This window comes from Anolis sagrei, chromosome 13 (genome assembly GCF_037176765.1).
Source record: "Anolis sagrei isolate rAnoSag1 chromosome 13, rAnoSag1.mat, whole genome shotgun sequence".
Lineage (NCBI taxonomy): Eukaryota > Metazoa > Chordata > Lepidosauria > Squamata > Dactyloidae > Anolis > Anolis sagrei.
The window spans coordinates 4698397-4715728 of record NC_090033.1 but is presented as its reverse complement, the minus strand read 5'-3'; the positions used below and the strand labels follow the sequence as shown (position 1 = coordinate 4715728).

At 49.4% G+C, this 17332-nt stretch overlaps 1 protein-coding gene across 1 annotated transcript in view; it reads right to left on the bottom strand.

Moving 5' to 3' along the window:
• Nucleotides 1-17332, bottom strand: part of TTLL10 (tubulin tyrosine ligase like 10) — a 117864-nt gene that overhangs the window by 40439 nt on the left and 60093 nt on the right. Inside the window, exons 4-5 of the mRNA XM_067473005.1 lie at nucleotides 13663-13852; nucleotides 2441-3078 (exon numbers count right to left, since the gene is read on the bottom strand). Coding sequence (XP_067329106.1) covers nucleotides 2441-3078; nucleotides 13663-13852 — 828 coding nt within the window. The remainder of the gene's footprint in view (nucleotides 1-2440; nucleotides 3079-13662; nucleotides 13853-17332) is intronic.

Here is a 17332-nt window from a genome sequence, read left to right as displayed (position 1 = left end):
ACTGAGACATCTATCTGTCTGTCTGTTCATCCATCCATCCATCTACTGAAACATCTATCTGTTTGCCCATCCATCCATCTCCTGAGATATCTGTCTGTCTTTCTGTCCATCCATCCATCCATCCATCCATCCATCCATCCATCCATCCACTGAGACATCTATATATCTGTTCATCCGTCCATCCATCTACTGAGACATCTCTCTCTCTCTCTCTCTATCCCTTCATCCATCCATTTACTGAGACATCTATCTGTTCATTCATCCACCCATCTATCCATCCATCAATCTACTGAGACTTCTATCTATCTGTCTGTCCGTCCATCCGTCCAGCCATCCATCTCCTGAGACATCTATCTATCTGTTTCATCCATCCTTCCATCTATCCATCCATCTACTGAGACATCTATCTGTCTGTCTGTTCATCCATCCATCCATCTCCTGAGACATCTATCTATCTGTTCATCCATCCATCCATCTACTGAGACATCTGTCTGTCTGTTCATCCATCCATCCATCTACTGAAACATCTATCTGTTTGCCCATCCATCCATCTCCTCAGACATCTGTCTATCTGTCCGTCCGTCCGTCCATCCATCCATCCATCCATCCATCCATCCATCCATCCATCCACTGAGACATCTATCTGTTTGCCCATCCATCTATCCATCCATCTACTAAAACATCTATCTGTTTGCCCATCCACCCATCCATCTCCTGTGGCATCTATCTATCTGTTCGTCCTTCCATCTACCCATCCATCTACTGAGACATCTATCTGCTTGCCCATCCATCCATCAACTGAGACATCTGTCTGTCTGTCCATCCGTCCATCCGTCTGTCTGTCTGTCCATCCATCCATCCACCCATCCATCAATCCATCTACTGAGACATCTATCTATCTGTTCATTGGTCCATCCATCCATCCATCCATCATCTGAGAGATCTATCTGCCTGTCCATCTGTCCGTCCATCCATCCATTGTCCGTCCATTCATCCATCTACTGAGACATCTATCTATCTGTTCATCCATCCATGCATCCATTCATCCATACATACATCTACTTTGACATCTATCTGTCTGTCTGTCTGCCTGTCCATCCGTCCATCCATCCATTCACATAATAAAAATGAAAATATGTATGTGTGTATGTGGCTACTCGGAGTGTCCAATGACACAGACAAGCTCCTGCCTCCACAAACAGCGATAGCTCCCACCACGCAGGAGACACCAATGGCCCTTCTTTCAATGACATTTCAGGTTATAGTGAGCACCATGAACATGTCCAAGAGCCCTGCCAATGTCCACCACAAACACCACACTGTTCACCACCTATGTGAAGGCTTTCATACAGGGACAATTTCCTCCTAGATTTTATGTGTTTACTCCACCACAGACATCCCAGTGTTTCTGACTCTCTCAACTGGTGGGGAATTTGTGTAACCTCGCCCACTGCCTCTCCCTAGATTTTATATATTTCCTCCATCACAGACATCCCAGTGTTTCTGACTCTCAATTGGTGGGGAATTTGCATGACCCCGCCCACTGCCTCTCCCTAGATTTTATGTGTCTCCTCCACCACAGACATCCCAGTGTTTCTGACTCCTGCAATTGGTAGGGAATTTGCATGACCTTGCCCACTGCCTCTCCCTAGATTTTATGTGCCTCCTCCACCACAGACATCTCACTGTTTCTGACTCTCTCAATTGGTGGAGAATTTGCATGACCTCGCCCACTGCCTCTCCCTAGATTGTATGTGTCTCTTCCACCACAGACATCCTAGTGTTTCTGACTCTCTCAATTGGTGGGGAATTTGCATGACCTCGCCCATGGCCTCTCCCTAGATTGTATGTGTCTCCTCCACCACAGACATCTTAGTGTTTCTGACTCTCTCAATTGGTGGGGAATTTGCATGTCCTCGCCCACGGCCTCTCCCTAGATTTTAATTGTTTCCTCCACAGACATCCCAGTGATTCTGACTCTCTCAACTGGTGGAAAATTTGCATGACCTCGCCACTGCCTCCCCTAGATTGTACGTGTTTCCTCCTCCATAGACATCCCAGTGTTGCTGACTCTCTCAATTGGTGCAGAATTTGTCCACTACCTCTCCCTTAACCCTTTCCTACTCTTTTCTATGGCACACAGGAAACAGAGGAATTGACCAGGAACTGAACATACTAGAGAGGTTTAGGAAGAATTCACCATGATGTATAGGAGTTGTAGGTCCTCGGATGTACTTGTTTGTGGAAGTGGGCACCCCAGCTACATAAACACAGACGTATTTTCACTTTTATTATATATATAATTGACGGAAAAGAGCCAATCATGTACTGGCTGGGTTGGGGGAACCTATTTGGCAGGGATGGGTGGGGTGCTGTCCCTACCTGGAAGCCAAGCTGCCTTCTTCTTAACGTTTTTAGGAACCAAATCCCTGAGATTCACCTGCATCTACAGATGGAGGTCCAACAAAGTGCAGATCATCTCCTTGCATTCCCGGCTTCCCCTTCTTTTTTCTTTTGTTGGTACTCCCCGTTCCGACACCCTTCACATTTAACTTTGAGGTGGAATGGGACTTTTTTGACACATTGATGAGAGAGTCCTGAGCGAGCCCAGAGGGTCTCACTTGGGCATCAGCTTCCTGGCTGTGGGATGTGACATGTGACTCTGTGGGATCCTCCTGGAACGCTTCAATGGGGATCTGTTTCCCCTCCGGTAAAGCATCGCTCCACCCCACACTTGGCCCAGAACTTTCCATAGACTTTCTCTGGCCTTGGTTGACTTCCGTAGCCTGTCCTCTTTTGGTCACACTTCTCTTTGTGACTCCTGGCCTCCGTGGGGAGAAACCCTGGAGGTCCAGGGCCTCCATTTGCTTGCTGTCACTGAGTTCAGAACTGCTGATCGAGTCCACAATAGACTCCACCTGGAGGGACACCTCTTGTTTTCCTGGTTGTGACTGGAGAAGGTCACCTTCAGCACCCACATCCTCTTCGGCAGGTTCATCCTGGTCATTCTTAGGGTGGAAGATGGATCTCCATCCAGGACGTTGTCTTGAGGAGGCCCACTTGTGCTCTGGACAATGACTGTGGGGAGACAAAAGTGAGCAAGAGGTTAGTTCAAGCGCTATCAGCCTTGACTTCTTATTCTCCCTGAAGGTGGAGAACAGCCTCTTCTTCTGAAGGCCCCTGGTCAAAATGGTCCCTGGACCTTCTGAGAGGTGAATCTCAGGAATTCTCTCCCTGGTCACTCCCTGGTCAAGTGGTCCTGGTCAAAGTGGTCCCAGGTCAAAGGACCTTCTGAAAGGTGAATCACAGGAATTCTCTCCCTGGTCACTTCCTGGACAAGTGGTCCCTGGTCAATGTAGTCCTGGTCAAAATGGTCCCTGGTTAAAGTGGTGCCTGGTCAAAGTGGTCCCTGGTCCCTGAGAGGTGAATCTCAGGAATTCTCTCCCTGGTCACTCCCTGGTCAAGTGGTCCCTGGTCAAAGTGGTCCTGGTTGAAGTGGTCCTGGTCAAAATGGTCCCTGGTCAAAGTGGTCCCTGGTCAAAGGACCTCTTGAGAGGTGAAACTCAGGAATTCTCTCCCTGGTCACTCCCTGGTCAAGTGGTCCCTGGTCAAAGTGGTCCTGGTTGAAGTGGTCCTGGTCAAAATGGTCCCTGGTCAAAGTGGTCCTTGGTCAAAGGACTTCCTGAGAGGTGAATCTCAGGAATTCTCTCCCTGATCACTCCCTGGTCAAAGTGGTCCCTTGTCAAAGTTCTTCTCTCATTGGGGCTGGATTATTGATATAGTAGAGTCTCACTTATCCAACATAAACAGGCTGGCAGAACGTCGGATAAACAAAAACGTCAGATAATACAGAGTCTCCTTCTGTTATCCGCCCAACACAGTGCTAGAGTAGACACCTAAAATACTAACAACGCGGTTAAAGAATTAAGGCAAGGCAATGCCCCGGGGCTAGAGAGGCCCAGATGGAAGTGTCTGGATGTGGAAGAAAACCGTGAAAATCACAGAGGGAAGGAGTGAGGATGCTTCCGCTTCTGGTCCTGCCTCTTTTCCCCCTTTCCTCCCTCATCTTCCTCTTCCTCCTCCTCCTCCTTGTCTTGCCTTTTTCACTTATTGGGAATAGAGAGAGAGTTGGGGAGCACTCCTTTAATTGAAGGGGAAATGCTGGCGGAAAAGGGGCGTCGGATTAGCGCCAGATAAGATGGAATGTCAGATAAGCAAAGGTCGGATAAGCGAGACGCTACCATAATTCAAGATGCATTATTATTCCGTGTAGGTCCATCCTGTGGAACACGCTGACCTCCTTCCTCCAAAGCTCATATTGAAAACCTTTAATATTATTTTCTGATATTTTCAATCCACTCTTTTTTTAAAATAAAAATCTAAAGGTGATTAAAAATGCATGATTAATCAGTGCATAATTGGCAAATGCTGTTATATGTCCCTTGTCATTTCCTTTATTTGGATCTACATTAGCGTGTAATACAGTTTGAACAGCATGATATGGTCAATGGAGACCTTATAACACAATTCAATGCAGGTCAAACTGCATTATATGGGTCTACACAAGTGGTTCCCAATCTTTCTTTCCCAGAGACCACTTTGACCAGGGACAACTTGACCATGGACCAGTTTGACCAGGGACAACTTTGACCAGGGACCATTTTGACCAGGAACAACTTGACCATGGACCAGTTTGACCAGGGATCACTTTGACCAGGGACCACTTTGACCAGGGACAACTTGACCATGGACCATTTTGACCAGGGACCACTTTGACCAGGGACAACTTTGACCAGGGACCATTTTGACCAGGGACAACTTGACCATGGACCATTTTGACCAGGGACCGGTTTGACCAGGGATCACTTTGACCAGGGACAACTTGACCATGGACCATTTTGACCAGGGACAACTTTGACCAGGGACCATTTTGACCAGGGACCATTTTGACCAGGGACAACTTGACCATGGACCATTTTGACCAGGGACCGGTTTGACCAGGGATCACTTTGACCAGGGACAACTTGACCATGGACCATTTTGACCAGGGACAACTTTGACCAGGGACCATTTTGACCAGGGACCATTTTGACCAGGGACAACTTGACCATGGACCATTTTGACCAGGGACCGGTTTGACCAGGGATCACTTTGACCATGGACCGCTTTGACCATGAACCATTTTGACTAGGGACCACTTTGCCCATGGACCACTTTGACCAGGGACAACTTTGACCAGGGACCGGTTTGACCAGGGACCACTTTGACCATGGACCACTTTGACCATGGACCATTCTGACCAGGGACCACTTTGACCATGGACCACTTTGACCAGGGACAACTTGACCATGGACCAGTTTGACCAGGGACGACTTGACCAGGGACCACTTGGAACAGAGACCACTTTGACCAGGGACCACTTCAAAGTGGAACCAGGGACCAATTAACCAGGGACCACTTTGACCAAGGACCATTTTGACCAGGGACCTTTTTGACCAGGGACCTTCAGAAGAAGGGGCTTTTCTCCACCTTCAGGGAGAATAATTTGGGGTGACCTCCAAGCACACTGCCTTGAAAATCCCAAGATGGCGCCTCCAATAAAGTAGAGGGTGGGAGAGGAAACACGGAAGGGAAAGCAAAGGAACGGAAAGTCTAACCTTGCCATGGCACGCCCTAAGTGCTTTAGAAAGGCATTATTAGGCTTGGCCTCCAGACGGGCCATGCTTTGAGCCTCCGCTGCTCCTCCAGAGAGTCTCAAAGAGTTTGGCTTTGCATTCCTTTGACGACACTGGCGTCTCAAGCGACCCTGAGCATCAAGTCTCCGAAGGAAGCTTTTCCCTGGCAAGACCCAGGGAGAAACCCTCAGCGTGATCAACAAGGGACAATCTCCTAGCAACGGCTGCCTAGGAACGGTTGCCAGAGTTGTGAAGGATTTCCTGCTTTGCATGAGCAGACCTGGTTTCTATGGAGGGATGCACACCCATAGAGACATCTATGGTATCAAACAGGGAGGGCTTTGGGTGCTCCTGCTACCTGTGAGCTTTGGCCATGATGGTAAGAAGAAGGGTGTCGGGTTGATTTCCCCCAATGCCTTAAGTCAATGGTAGTTGGAGTTGCCAGGGTGAAGACTATGGTAGGCTCATGTACTTTTCGGGATGTGTAGAAGAGGAAGCCGAAGCTGACATTACACCTCTATCTCAGTGTTTCTCAACTTGGGGGTCGCGACCACTGGGGGGGGGGGGTTGTGAGGAGATTTCGGAAGGGTCACCAAAGACCATCGGAAAACACATTTTTCCGATGCTCTTAGGAACTCTCCCCTTTGGTAGAGAAGGCTGAAGATCTTTCCGCCTGTCCTCCTCTTCCTTTTTGGAAACAGACGGCAAATCCTCCCACCAAAAGCCCTCCTCTGCTGTGATTGGCTGGCCTCTCAGCCAAGGAGAGGGCTGTTTCTGAGACTCCAAGCCGGGAAGGGAGAGCAGGCGTGCTCAGTGCATGGGAGTGTGGTGTCAAATTTGGTCCATATCTATATTCGTTTGGATTCGCAGTGCCCTCCTCCGCTGTGATTGGTTGACCTCTCAGCCAGCGTCTCAGCCAAGGGGAGGGCTGTTTCTGAGACTCCAAGCTGGGAGGGGAGAGCAGGCGTGCTCGGTGCATGGGAGCAAGGTGTCAAATTTGGTCCAGATCCATAGTTGTTTGGGTTTGCAGTGCCCTCCTCCGCTGTGATTGGTCGACCTCTCAGTCAGCCTCTCAGCCAAAGGGAGGGCTATTTCTGAGACTCCAAGCCAGGAGGGGAGTGCAGGCGTGCTCAGTGCATGGGAGCATGGTGCCACATTTGGTCGAGATCCATATTCGTTTGGATTCACAGTGCCCTCCTCCCCTGTGATTGGTCAACCTCTCAGCCAGCCTCTCAGCCAAGGGGAGGGCTTTTTCTGAGACTCCAAGCAGGGAGGGGAGAGCAGGCATGCTCGGTACATGGGAGCATGGTATCAAATTTGGTTCAGATCCCTTGTTGTTTGGGTTAGCAGTGCCCTCCTCCGCTGTGATTGGTCGACCTCTCAGCCAGCCTCTCAGCCAAGGGGGGGCTGTTTCTGAGACTCCAAGCAGGGAGGGGACAGCAGGCGTGCTCAACACATGGCAGCATAGTGAGAGAGTGTGCCAGGCTCGAGGGAGGCTTGCGCTAGTGAGTCCCTTCAAGGCATGGGGAGTTCTGTGTGGGAAGTTTGCCTCAATTCTATCATTGGTAGGGATCAGAATGCTCTTTGATTATAGGTGAACTATAAATCCCAGCAAATACCACTTCCAAATGTCAAGGTCTATTTTCCCCAAACTCCACCAGTGTTCACATTTGACCATATTGAGTTTGATCCAGATCCATCATTGGTCCAGATCCATCACTGTTTGAGCCCACAGTGCTCTCTGGTTGTAGGTGAACTACAACTCCAAAACCCAAGATCCATGCCCACCAAGCCCTTCCAGTATTTGCTGTTGGTCATGGGAGTTCTGTGTGGGAAGCTTGGTTCAATTCTATCGTTGGTGGGGTTCCGAATGCTCTTTGATAGTAGCTGAACTATAAATCCCAGCAACCACAACTTCCAGATGGCAATATCAATCCCTCCCTCAACCCCTCCAATATTCAAATTTGGGCGTATTGGGTATTTGTGCCAAATTTTGTCCAATGAATGAGAAAGCCCTCCTCCTGCTGTGAGGGCTTTTTTTGAGACTCCAAGCAGGGAGGGGAGAACAGGCATGCTTGGCACATGGCAGCATGGTGCACATGTGCAGGCAAGGGAGAGCATGCAAAGCTGGAGAGAGGCTTAAGCCAGCGAGTCCCTTCAAGACATGGTGATTCTGTGAATCAAGTTTGGCCCAATTCCATCGTTGGTGGCGTTCAGAATGCTCTTTGATTGTAGGTGAACGATAATTCCCAGCAACTACAAATCCCAAATAACAACATCAATCACCGCCGAACCCCACCAATATTCAAATCTGGGCGTATGGGATATTTCTGCCAAATTTGGTCCAGTGAATGAAAATACATTCTGCATATCAGATATTTGCATGACAATTCACAACAGTAGGAAAATGACAGTTAGGAAGTAGCAACAAAAATAATGATATGGTTGGGGGTCAACACTACATGAGGAACTGTATTAAGGGGTGGTGGCATTAGGAAGGTTGAGAAGCACAGACCTAGAGCTTCGGAGAGCTCCTGTTCAACCATTTCAAAGGTCCCTGATTGAGCGGTGATGGCATGATCGTCAGCATAGATGAAACTCTCTGTCCCTTCTTGCAGTGGCTGATCATTTGTAGGGGTCACCACAACATGAGGAACTGTATTGAGGGGTCGCGGCATTAGACCTAGAGCTTCGGAGAGCTTCCGTTCAACGATTTCAAAGATCCCTCCTTGAGCTGTGATGGCATGATCGTCAGCATAGATGAAACTTTTTGCCGCTTCTGACAGTGGCTGATCAATTGTAGGGGTCACCACAACATCAGGAACTGTATCAAGAGGTCGTGGCATTAGGAAGGTTGGGAAACACTGGCATAGGTGGACAGTAAGCCACCTTCCTCCCCCTCCCCCTCTTTCTCCTTCCTTCCTTCCTCTTTGCCTTTCCTTCCTTCTCTTTTTCCTTTATCCTTCATTTCCTCCCTCCCTTCCATCCTTCCCTTCCACCATTTCATCTTTTCTTCCTTCCCCTTTTCCTCTCTCTCTTCCTTTCCCCTTCCTTCCTTCCTCCCATCCTTTCCTTTTGTCTTTCTTTCTTTCTCTCTTTCCTTTATCCTTCCCTTCCTTCCTTCTACCCTTCTACCCTTCCTTCTCTTTTCCTTCCTCCTTCCCTTCGTTCCTTCCATCCTTCCCTTCCACCCATCCTTCCTTACCTTTGTCTTTCTTTTCTTCTTTCCCTCTTTCCTCGCTCTCTCCCTCTTTCTCCTTCCTTCCTTCCTTCCTTCCTTCCTTCCTTCCTTCCTTCTCTCTTCCCTTCCTCCTTCCCTTCCTTCCTTCCTCTTTGTCTTTCCTTCCTTCTCTTTTTCCTTTATCCTTCCTTTCCTCCCTCCCTTCCACCTTTCAACTTTTCTTCCCTTTTTCCTCCCTCTCTCCCTTTCCCCCTCCCTCCCTTTCCTTTTGTCTTTCTTTCTCTCTTTTCTTTATCATTCCCTTCCTTCTACCCTTCCTTCTCTTTTTCCTTCCTCCTTCCCTTCATTCCTTCCACCCTTCCCTTCCACCCTTCCTTCCTTACCATTGTCTTTCTTTTCTTCTTTCCCTCTTTCCTCCCTCTTTCTTCTTCCATCATTCCTTCCCTCCCTTCCTTCTTTTCCTTCCTTCCTTCCTTCCTTCTTTTTCCTTCCTCCTTCCCTTCCTTCCTTCGCTCACCGGGCTGCAGGTACTCCTAGCAGGGTGTACTAGTTTGCAGCCCCCAAGTTGGTTTAGGTGGACAGTAAGCTAGGCTTTAGAGTCTGGTGCTCAATCCAACTTATGCTTTGAACTTGCCACCTTCCAGACAGCAGTGATCTATTGCTCCTGGAGATTAACCAGCTGTGCTACAGTCTGGCCCAACCACAACTAAAATGACAACTAAAACTATCATAATTCGACAACACTGACCATGACAGTTGAAGTGGCATCAGAGTGCATTCATTCTAGTGTAGATGCATTAAGGGGTCATAGCATTACGGAGGTTGAAAACCACTGCCCTATGATCCACAAAAAGCCCAAATATTTCTATTTTCCAAGGGTTGGTCTTTCTTACAACAAGCCCCATGAAGTCTCCGTTGGCGCTCTGTTGGCATAATTCTCTTCCCATGCACTGTGTTTTTGGAAATGGCTGACACCCGGCATTGTTTACCGTGGCGCGGCGTCTCTCGGCCCCGGCCTTCATCCACAGATTGAAAATCAAAGGTGTCATTACAATTTCAAAGGCTCTGCCTGAGCTGCAGGTTCAGCCGCAGCCGCTCACAAGAGAGGCAGCAAATTATGATCTCAAAATGCAGTCAGAGCTCAGCCATTCAGGGGTAAGGAACGTAATGGATTTCCTGACCAAAAGCAAAAATTGCATTATTATTATTATTATTACTACTAGCTTTATTTACAGTCTGTGGTTCCCCAGAAACGGGGCTGGAGGTGGCTTGCAGATTGAAACAACAACACCTTTATATGACTCAAGCATAAAAGGGCAACACTAACATGGAATCAAGAGATTTATAACATTGGAAATCGTTTAGTGTGCGCAATTAAAATAATAAAAAGCACTTTAAGAACGAATCCTATTAAAAACCATGTAGCGCCCCCATAAAAGCCATTTCAAATAAAAAAAAGCATTAAATTCTCAAAAGCTCATTGGAAGAAAGTAGTATCTGGGGGTCGTGAGGGGGTTTCAGAGGGGTCGCCAAACTCCACCAGAAAACGTATATTTCTGATGGTCTTAGGAACGCCTTTAGTAGACAAGGCTGAAGATTTCTCCGCCTGTCCTTCTCTTCCTTTTTGGAAACAGACGGCGAATCCTCCCACCAAAAGCCCTCCCCTTGCTGTGATTGGCAGACCTCTCAGCCAAGGGGAGGGCTGTTTCTGAGACTCCAAGCTGTGAGGGGAGAGCAGGCGTGCTGGGTGCATGGGAGCATAGTGTCAAATTTGGTCCAAATCCATAGTTGTTTGGGTTCGCAGTGCCCTCCTTCGCTGTGATTGGTCGACCTCTCAGTCAGCCTCTCAGTCAGCCTCTCAGCCAAGGGGAGGGCTATTTCTGAGACTCCAAGCCAGGAGGGGAGTGCAGGCATGCTCAGTGCATGGGAGCTTGGTGCCACATTTGGTCGAGATCCAAATTCGTTTGGATTCACAGTGCCCTCCTCCACTGTGATTGGCTGGCCTCTCAGACTGTTTCTGAGACTCCAAGCAAGGAGGGGGGAGTAGGCATGCTTGGTGCATGGCAGCATGGTGCACATGTGTAGGGCATGGAAGAGTGTGCGAGGCTTGAGGGAGGGACATGCCAGAGTGTCCCTTCAAGGCATAGCCCTCCTCCGCTGTGATTGGCTGGCCTCTCAGCCAAGGGGAGGGCTGTTTCCGAGACCAAGTGGGGAGGGGAGAGCAGGCGTGCTCGGCACATGGCAGAGTGGTGCACATGTGCGGGGCGAGGGAAAGCGTGTCAGGCTTGAGGGAGGCACATGCCAGTGTGTCCCTTCAAGGCATAGCCCTCCTCCCCTGTGATTGGCTGGCCTCTCAGCCAAGGCGAGGGCTGTTTCTGAGACTCCAAGCAGGAAGGGGAGAGCAGGTGTGCTCAGCGCATGGCAGAGTGGTGCATATGTGTGGGGCAAGGAGGAGCATGCGAGGCTTGAGGGAGGGACATGCCAGTGTGTCCCTTCAAGGTATAGCCCTCCTCCACTGTGATTGGCTGGCCTCTCAGCCAAGGGGAATGCTGTTTCTGAGACTCCAAGCGGGGAGGGGAGAGCAGCCGTGCTCGGCACATGGCAGACTGGTGCATATGTACGGAGCAAGGGAGAGCGTGTGAGGCTTGAGGGAGGCACATGCCAGCGTGTCACTTCAAGACATAGCTCTCCTCCGCTGTGATTGGTTGGCCTCTCATCCAAGGGGAGGGCTGTTTCTGAGACTCCAAGTGGGGAGGGGAGAGCAGGCATGCTTGGCGCATAACAGAGTGGTGCGCATTTGCAGGCAAGGGAGAGCATGTGAAGCTGGAGGGAGGCTTACGCCAGCAAGTCCCTTCACAACATGGTGAAGCAGGAAAATCTCATTCAAAGCACCCCCGACAGATGGCAAGCGAGAAATTCGTTGGAATTTCTACTCTTGGCTGAGCTTGTTTTCCAGCAAATATCGGGATAGTTGAAATCACCCATGACTACTATATCTCTTCTTTGTATGTGTTTGGACAACTGTTGACAGAAGACTTCGTCAAGTTCTTCATCTTGGCTTGGAGGTTTGTAGTAGATGGGCATCTAAGATGATATCTTTTTGAGTCTCGGTTCTGAGATGCTTTCTAGATGGCCCCCCGAACTGCATTCTTGCATCTCTTCTGCGGCGTAACTGTTTTTGACATATGAGGCTACTCCGCCTACTCTCCTCTTTGTTCTGTTTCTGTGAAATGCTTATAGCCCTCGATGGCTACATTCCAGCGATAGGAGTCATCCCACCAGGTTTCTGTGATGTCTATGACATCATAAGTGTGGTGCTGTGCTAAAAGTTGGAGTTCGTCTTGTTTTGTTTATTTCCCATGAGGGCCACTTCACCTAGCAACAGCCAATTCGTTAGGCAGAGAGAGCTTTTCTTCTGTCTTTCTATTGTTTAGCTTAATAGGAAGACCTCATTTTGGGTTCCCCCTCTCCACTTCCCAACTGCAATGAATCATGTTATACATCTCTGTCAAGTTCCCGTTCCCACGCTCATTATTTATTTGTTGTCACCCTGTAAAAGGAAGATCTGCGGGAGCGGCAAACAATTTGAAACAAATTCCGAGCAGGAAAAAAAAAGGACCCCAAAAAATCCAATAAAACCCTCGATCAGATAGGAAGCTATAAAGCCCAGCCACAAATAATAGAAGAGAAATTAAAACAGCTCAGCCGTAATCATAAAATCGACACAAGGAGAGCCGCACAATCCTCTTCAGGGGGACGAAAGTGAATCGCAGAGACATTAAAACGCTCAGCCTCTGAACCAATTTGCAAACAGATTTCGAAAGAACTGGGAAGATTAAAACAAATAAAAGATCTGGCCAGGTGCCAGCAAGACAACAAAGTTGGTGCCATCAAACAAGTGTGAGTTTACAATGGACAAGGGGGGGCAACATGGACAGTGGGCAGGGTGGGTATGGTCAATCTCCTGCCCAAGAAATGCCCCTCAGCAAGAGGTTCCAGGGCTTCCTTCCTTCCATCATTACGTACATCTGAGAGGCAACACATAAAACGTAGGGAGGCAACACATAAAAAAGGGATGGTCTCGGTGATGTTACAAGTACAAGCTCATAAGGAACGGCCTCGGTGATCTCATTATGCAAGACATTTTAAGAACCGACGACGTGAAGTCTAACAACCGAGGATCCCTATCGTTTTTCAAGGTAGCACTCTCACCCTGAGATTTATTCTCAGAATGAGACTCTGAAAGGTGGAAAGTCTGTTTTTGACCTTCATGTTGAGCCTGGGTTGTTTGAATTCTCAAATATAAGATTTATAGATATGGCAGGCTGACTGTAAATCCATTATTATTATTATTATTATTATTACTTAAAGCATTTATATTCCATACTTCTCACCCTGAAGGGGACTCAGGGCGGATCACAGAACACATATACGGAAAACATTCAGTGCCGTTAAACGGACAGGACAGACAACAGATAGGGTTGAACCTCCCTCCAACCTCGCACACTCTCCCTCACCCGCATATGCGCACCACATTGCCATGAACCAAGCACGCCTGCTCTCCCCTCTCCAAATGGAGTATCAGAAACTGTGTTTTATGGTGGTCTTTGGCCACTCCTTTGACACCCCCTCGTGATCCCCCTTCAGGTATCCCGATCCCTAGGTTGAGAAACACTGTCATAGGGGAAGTCTAGGTCCCAATCTCCATGCAGTTAACCACATTGTGTTGATGTGCTGTCACCATTCAAACTTTGTCCCTGTGGCAATTCCCATATTGACTTCAAAGCCATCCTGACAGATCCTTGCCTTGTACAGACGCCTTGCAGCCATGTCTCAATGGACTTAAAGTGGTACTCCATGCCTCCGTAGGAGCTGGAGACAAACTTGTAGGAGTCGAAAACTTGCGCTTTGCCATGCTTCCACCTGGCGCCCAGGCTCTGCTCTCCATCTCCCAGCCAGATTTCCACGTGGACAATATTGTGGGGTTGCCCTTTCCCTGCAAAGGAAGGCAATGGAGAAGAAAAAAGAAGTAGGAGATGACTCCAGGTACATCAGGAAAGCAAGACTTCGCCGTTTTTACTTCCCCCCTCCCTAGAATGGACTTGTGAGCCTCCCTCCAGCATCACACACTCTCCCTTGCTGTGCATGTGGACTACACTGGCCACGGTAGTCCACGCTCTGGTTACATCCCGTTTAGACTACTGCAACGCTCTCTACGTGGGGTTGCCTTTGAAGACAGCTCGGAAGCTCCAACTAGTCCAACGCTCGGCAGCCATGATTTTAACAGGAGCGGAGCGCAGGGAGCATACAACCCCCCTGTTGCGCCAACTCCACTGGCTACCGATCTGCTACCGGGCTGAATTCAAAGTGCTGGCGTTGGCCTTTAAAGCCCTAAACGGTTCCGGCCCAAGCTACCTATCTGACTGCATCTCTGCCTATGAACCCACCAGGAGTTTGAGATCTTCCGGGGAGACCCTGCTCTCGATCCCGCCTGCTTCTCAAGCTCGGCTGGCGGGGACGAGAGATAGGGCCTTTTCTGTGGTGGCCCCCCGGCTTTGGAACACCCTCCCCATAGAGGTACGATCAGCCCCTTCGCTGATGGTGTTTCGGAAAAGATTGAAGACATGGATGTTTAAACAAGCATTTGGTTAATCCATTGTAACGAATTGTGATGACTAAGGATTGGTTATACACGGACGATGAATTTTGGATTACGATTCCAGTTATGAGATGCATAGGATCGTTATTGGTGGCCCAATAATTTGTACTGTATATGTGTTTTATGCTTTTAACTGAATATTGTTTTTAAATGTTGTAAACCGCAATGAGTCGCCGATTTAGGCTGAGATATTAGCGGTATACAAGTGCATTAATAAATAAATAAATATGCAGAACACACCTGCTCTCCCCTCCCTGCTTGGAGTCTCTGCTTAGAATGGACTTGTGAGCCTCCCTCCAGCCTCGCGCACTCTCCCTTGCTGTGCATGCACACTATGCTGACATATGCAGAGCACACCTGCTCTCCCCTCCCTGCTTGGAGTCTCTGCTTAGAATGGACTTGTGAGCCTCCCTCCAGCCTCGCGCACTCTCCCTTGCTGTGCATGCACACTATGCTGACATATGCAGAGCACACCTGCTCTCCCCTCCCTGCTTGGAGTCTCTGCTTAGAATGGACTTGTGAGCCTCCCTCCAGCCTCGCGCACTCTCCCTTGCTGTGCATGCACACTATGCTGACATATGCAGAGCACACCTGCTCTCCCCTCCCTGCTTGGAGTCTCTGCTTAGAATGGACTTGTGAGCCTCCCTCCAGCCTCGCGCACTCTCCCTTGCTGTGCATGCACACTATGCTGACATATGCAGAGCACACCTGCTCTCCCCTCCCTGCTTGGAGTCTCTGCTTAGAATGGACTTGTGAGCCTCCCTCCAGCCTCGCGCACTCTCCCTTGCTGTGCATGCACACTATGCTGACATATGCAGAGCACACCTGCTCTCCCCTCCCTGCTTGGAGTCTCTGCTTAGAATGGACTTGTGAGCCTCCCTCTAGCCTCGCACACTCTCCCTTGATGTACATGTGGACTACGCTGCCACACGCAGAGCACATCTGCTCTCCCCTCCCTGCTTGGCGTCTCTGCTTAGAATGGACTTGTGAGCCTCCCTCTAGCCTCGCACACTCTCCCTTGATGTACATGTGGACTACGCTGCCACACGCAGAGCACACCTGCTCTCCCCTCCCTGCTTGGAGTCTCTGCTTAGAATGGACTTGTGAGCCTCCCTCTAGCCTCGCACACTCTCCCTTGATGTACATGTGGACTACGCTGCCACACGCAGAGCACATCTGCTCTCCCCTCCCTGCTTGGCGTCTCTGCTTAGAATGGACTTATGAGCCTCCCTCTAGCCTCGCACACTCTCCCTTGATGTACATGTGGACTACGCTGCCACACGCAGAGCACACCTGCTCTCCCCTCCCTGCTTGGAGTCTCTGCTTAGAATGGACTTGTGAGCCTCCCTCTAGCCTCGCACACTCTCCCTTGATGTACATGTGGACTACGCTGCCACACGCAGAGCACATCTGCTCTCCCCTCCCTGCTTGGCGTCTCTGCCTAGAATGGATTTGTGAGCCTTCCTCCAGTCTCCCATACTCTCCCTTGCTGTGCATGTATGCTACACTGACATACGCAGAGCACACCTGCACTCCCCTCCCTGCTTGGAGTCTCTGCTTAGAATGGACTTGTGAGCCTCCCTCCAGCCTCACACACTCTCCCTTGCTGCACATGTGCACTATGCTGCCATATGCAGAGCATGCCTGCTCTCTCCTTCTTGCTTGGAGTCTCTTTTTAGAATGGACTTGTGAGCCTCCCTCTAGCCTCATACACTCTCCCTTGATGTACATGTGGACTACGCTGCCACACGCAGAGCATGTCTGCTCTCCCTTCCCTGCTTGACGTCTCTGCCTAGAACGGATTTGTGAGCCTTCCTCCAGTCTCCCATACTCTCCCTTGCTGCACATGCGTGCTACACTGACATACGCAGAGCACACCTGCTCTCCCCTCACTGCTTGGAGTCTCTGCTTAGAATGGACTTATGAGCCTCCCTCCAGCTTCATGCTCTCTCCCTTGCTGCACATGTGCACTATGCTGCCATATGCAGAGCACGGCTGCTCTCCCCTCCTTGCTTAGAGTCTCTGCATAGAATGGACTTGTGAGCCTCCCTCCAGCCTTGCGCACTCTCCCTTGCTACACATGTGGACTGAGCTGCCATACGCAGAGCTCGCCTGGTCTCCCCTTCCTGTGTGGAGTCTCAGAAACAGCCCTCCACTTGGCTGTTCTACCACTGAGCAAGCAATACACCACAAAGGCATTACATAAAGGGAAATGGCCAATACCCCCCATCCAACACAGATTGATGACAACATATAGCAGAGGTTCTCAACCTTTCGTCCTCCAAGTGTTGTGGACTTTAACTCCCAGAAATCCCAATCGACTTAGGAATTGTGGGAGCTGAAGTCCAAAAAACCCGGAGGACCAAAGGTTGGGAACCACTGATCTACAGAGACCTATGGAGGATTTCAATGGTAGTGGAAGATGTCCCCTCAAAGACTGGATGGATGCTTAGACATGGCCAGATAGTACTTCTCTGGTCCACCATCAGTTATGATGGCACTCCACCAGCACATGAGCAGAAGATGAGGACCTATAACATGGTCCATCTTTCCTCTTCTGGAACAGATACATCCAGCTAGCTCACCATCTAGCAGTGGTTCCCAACCTTTGGTCCTCCAGGTGTTTTGGACATCAACTCCCAGAAATCCCAGCCAACTTAGGAGTTGTGGGAGCTGAAGTCCAAAAACCTGGAGGACCAAAGGTTGGGAACCACTGATCTACAGAGACCTATGGAGGACTTCAATGGTAGTGGAAGAGGTTTCCTCAAGATGGTAGACCAGATACTTCTCTGTTCCACCATCAGCCATGGTGGCACT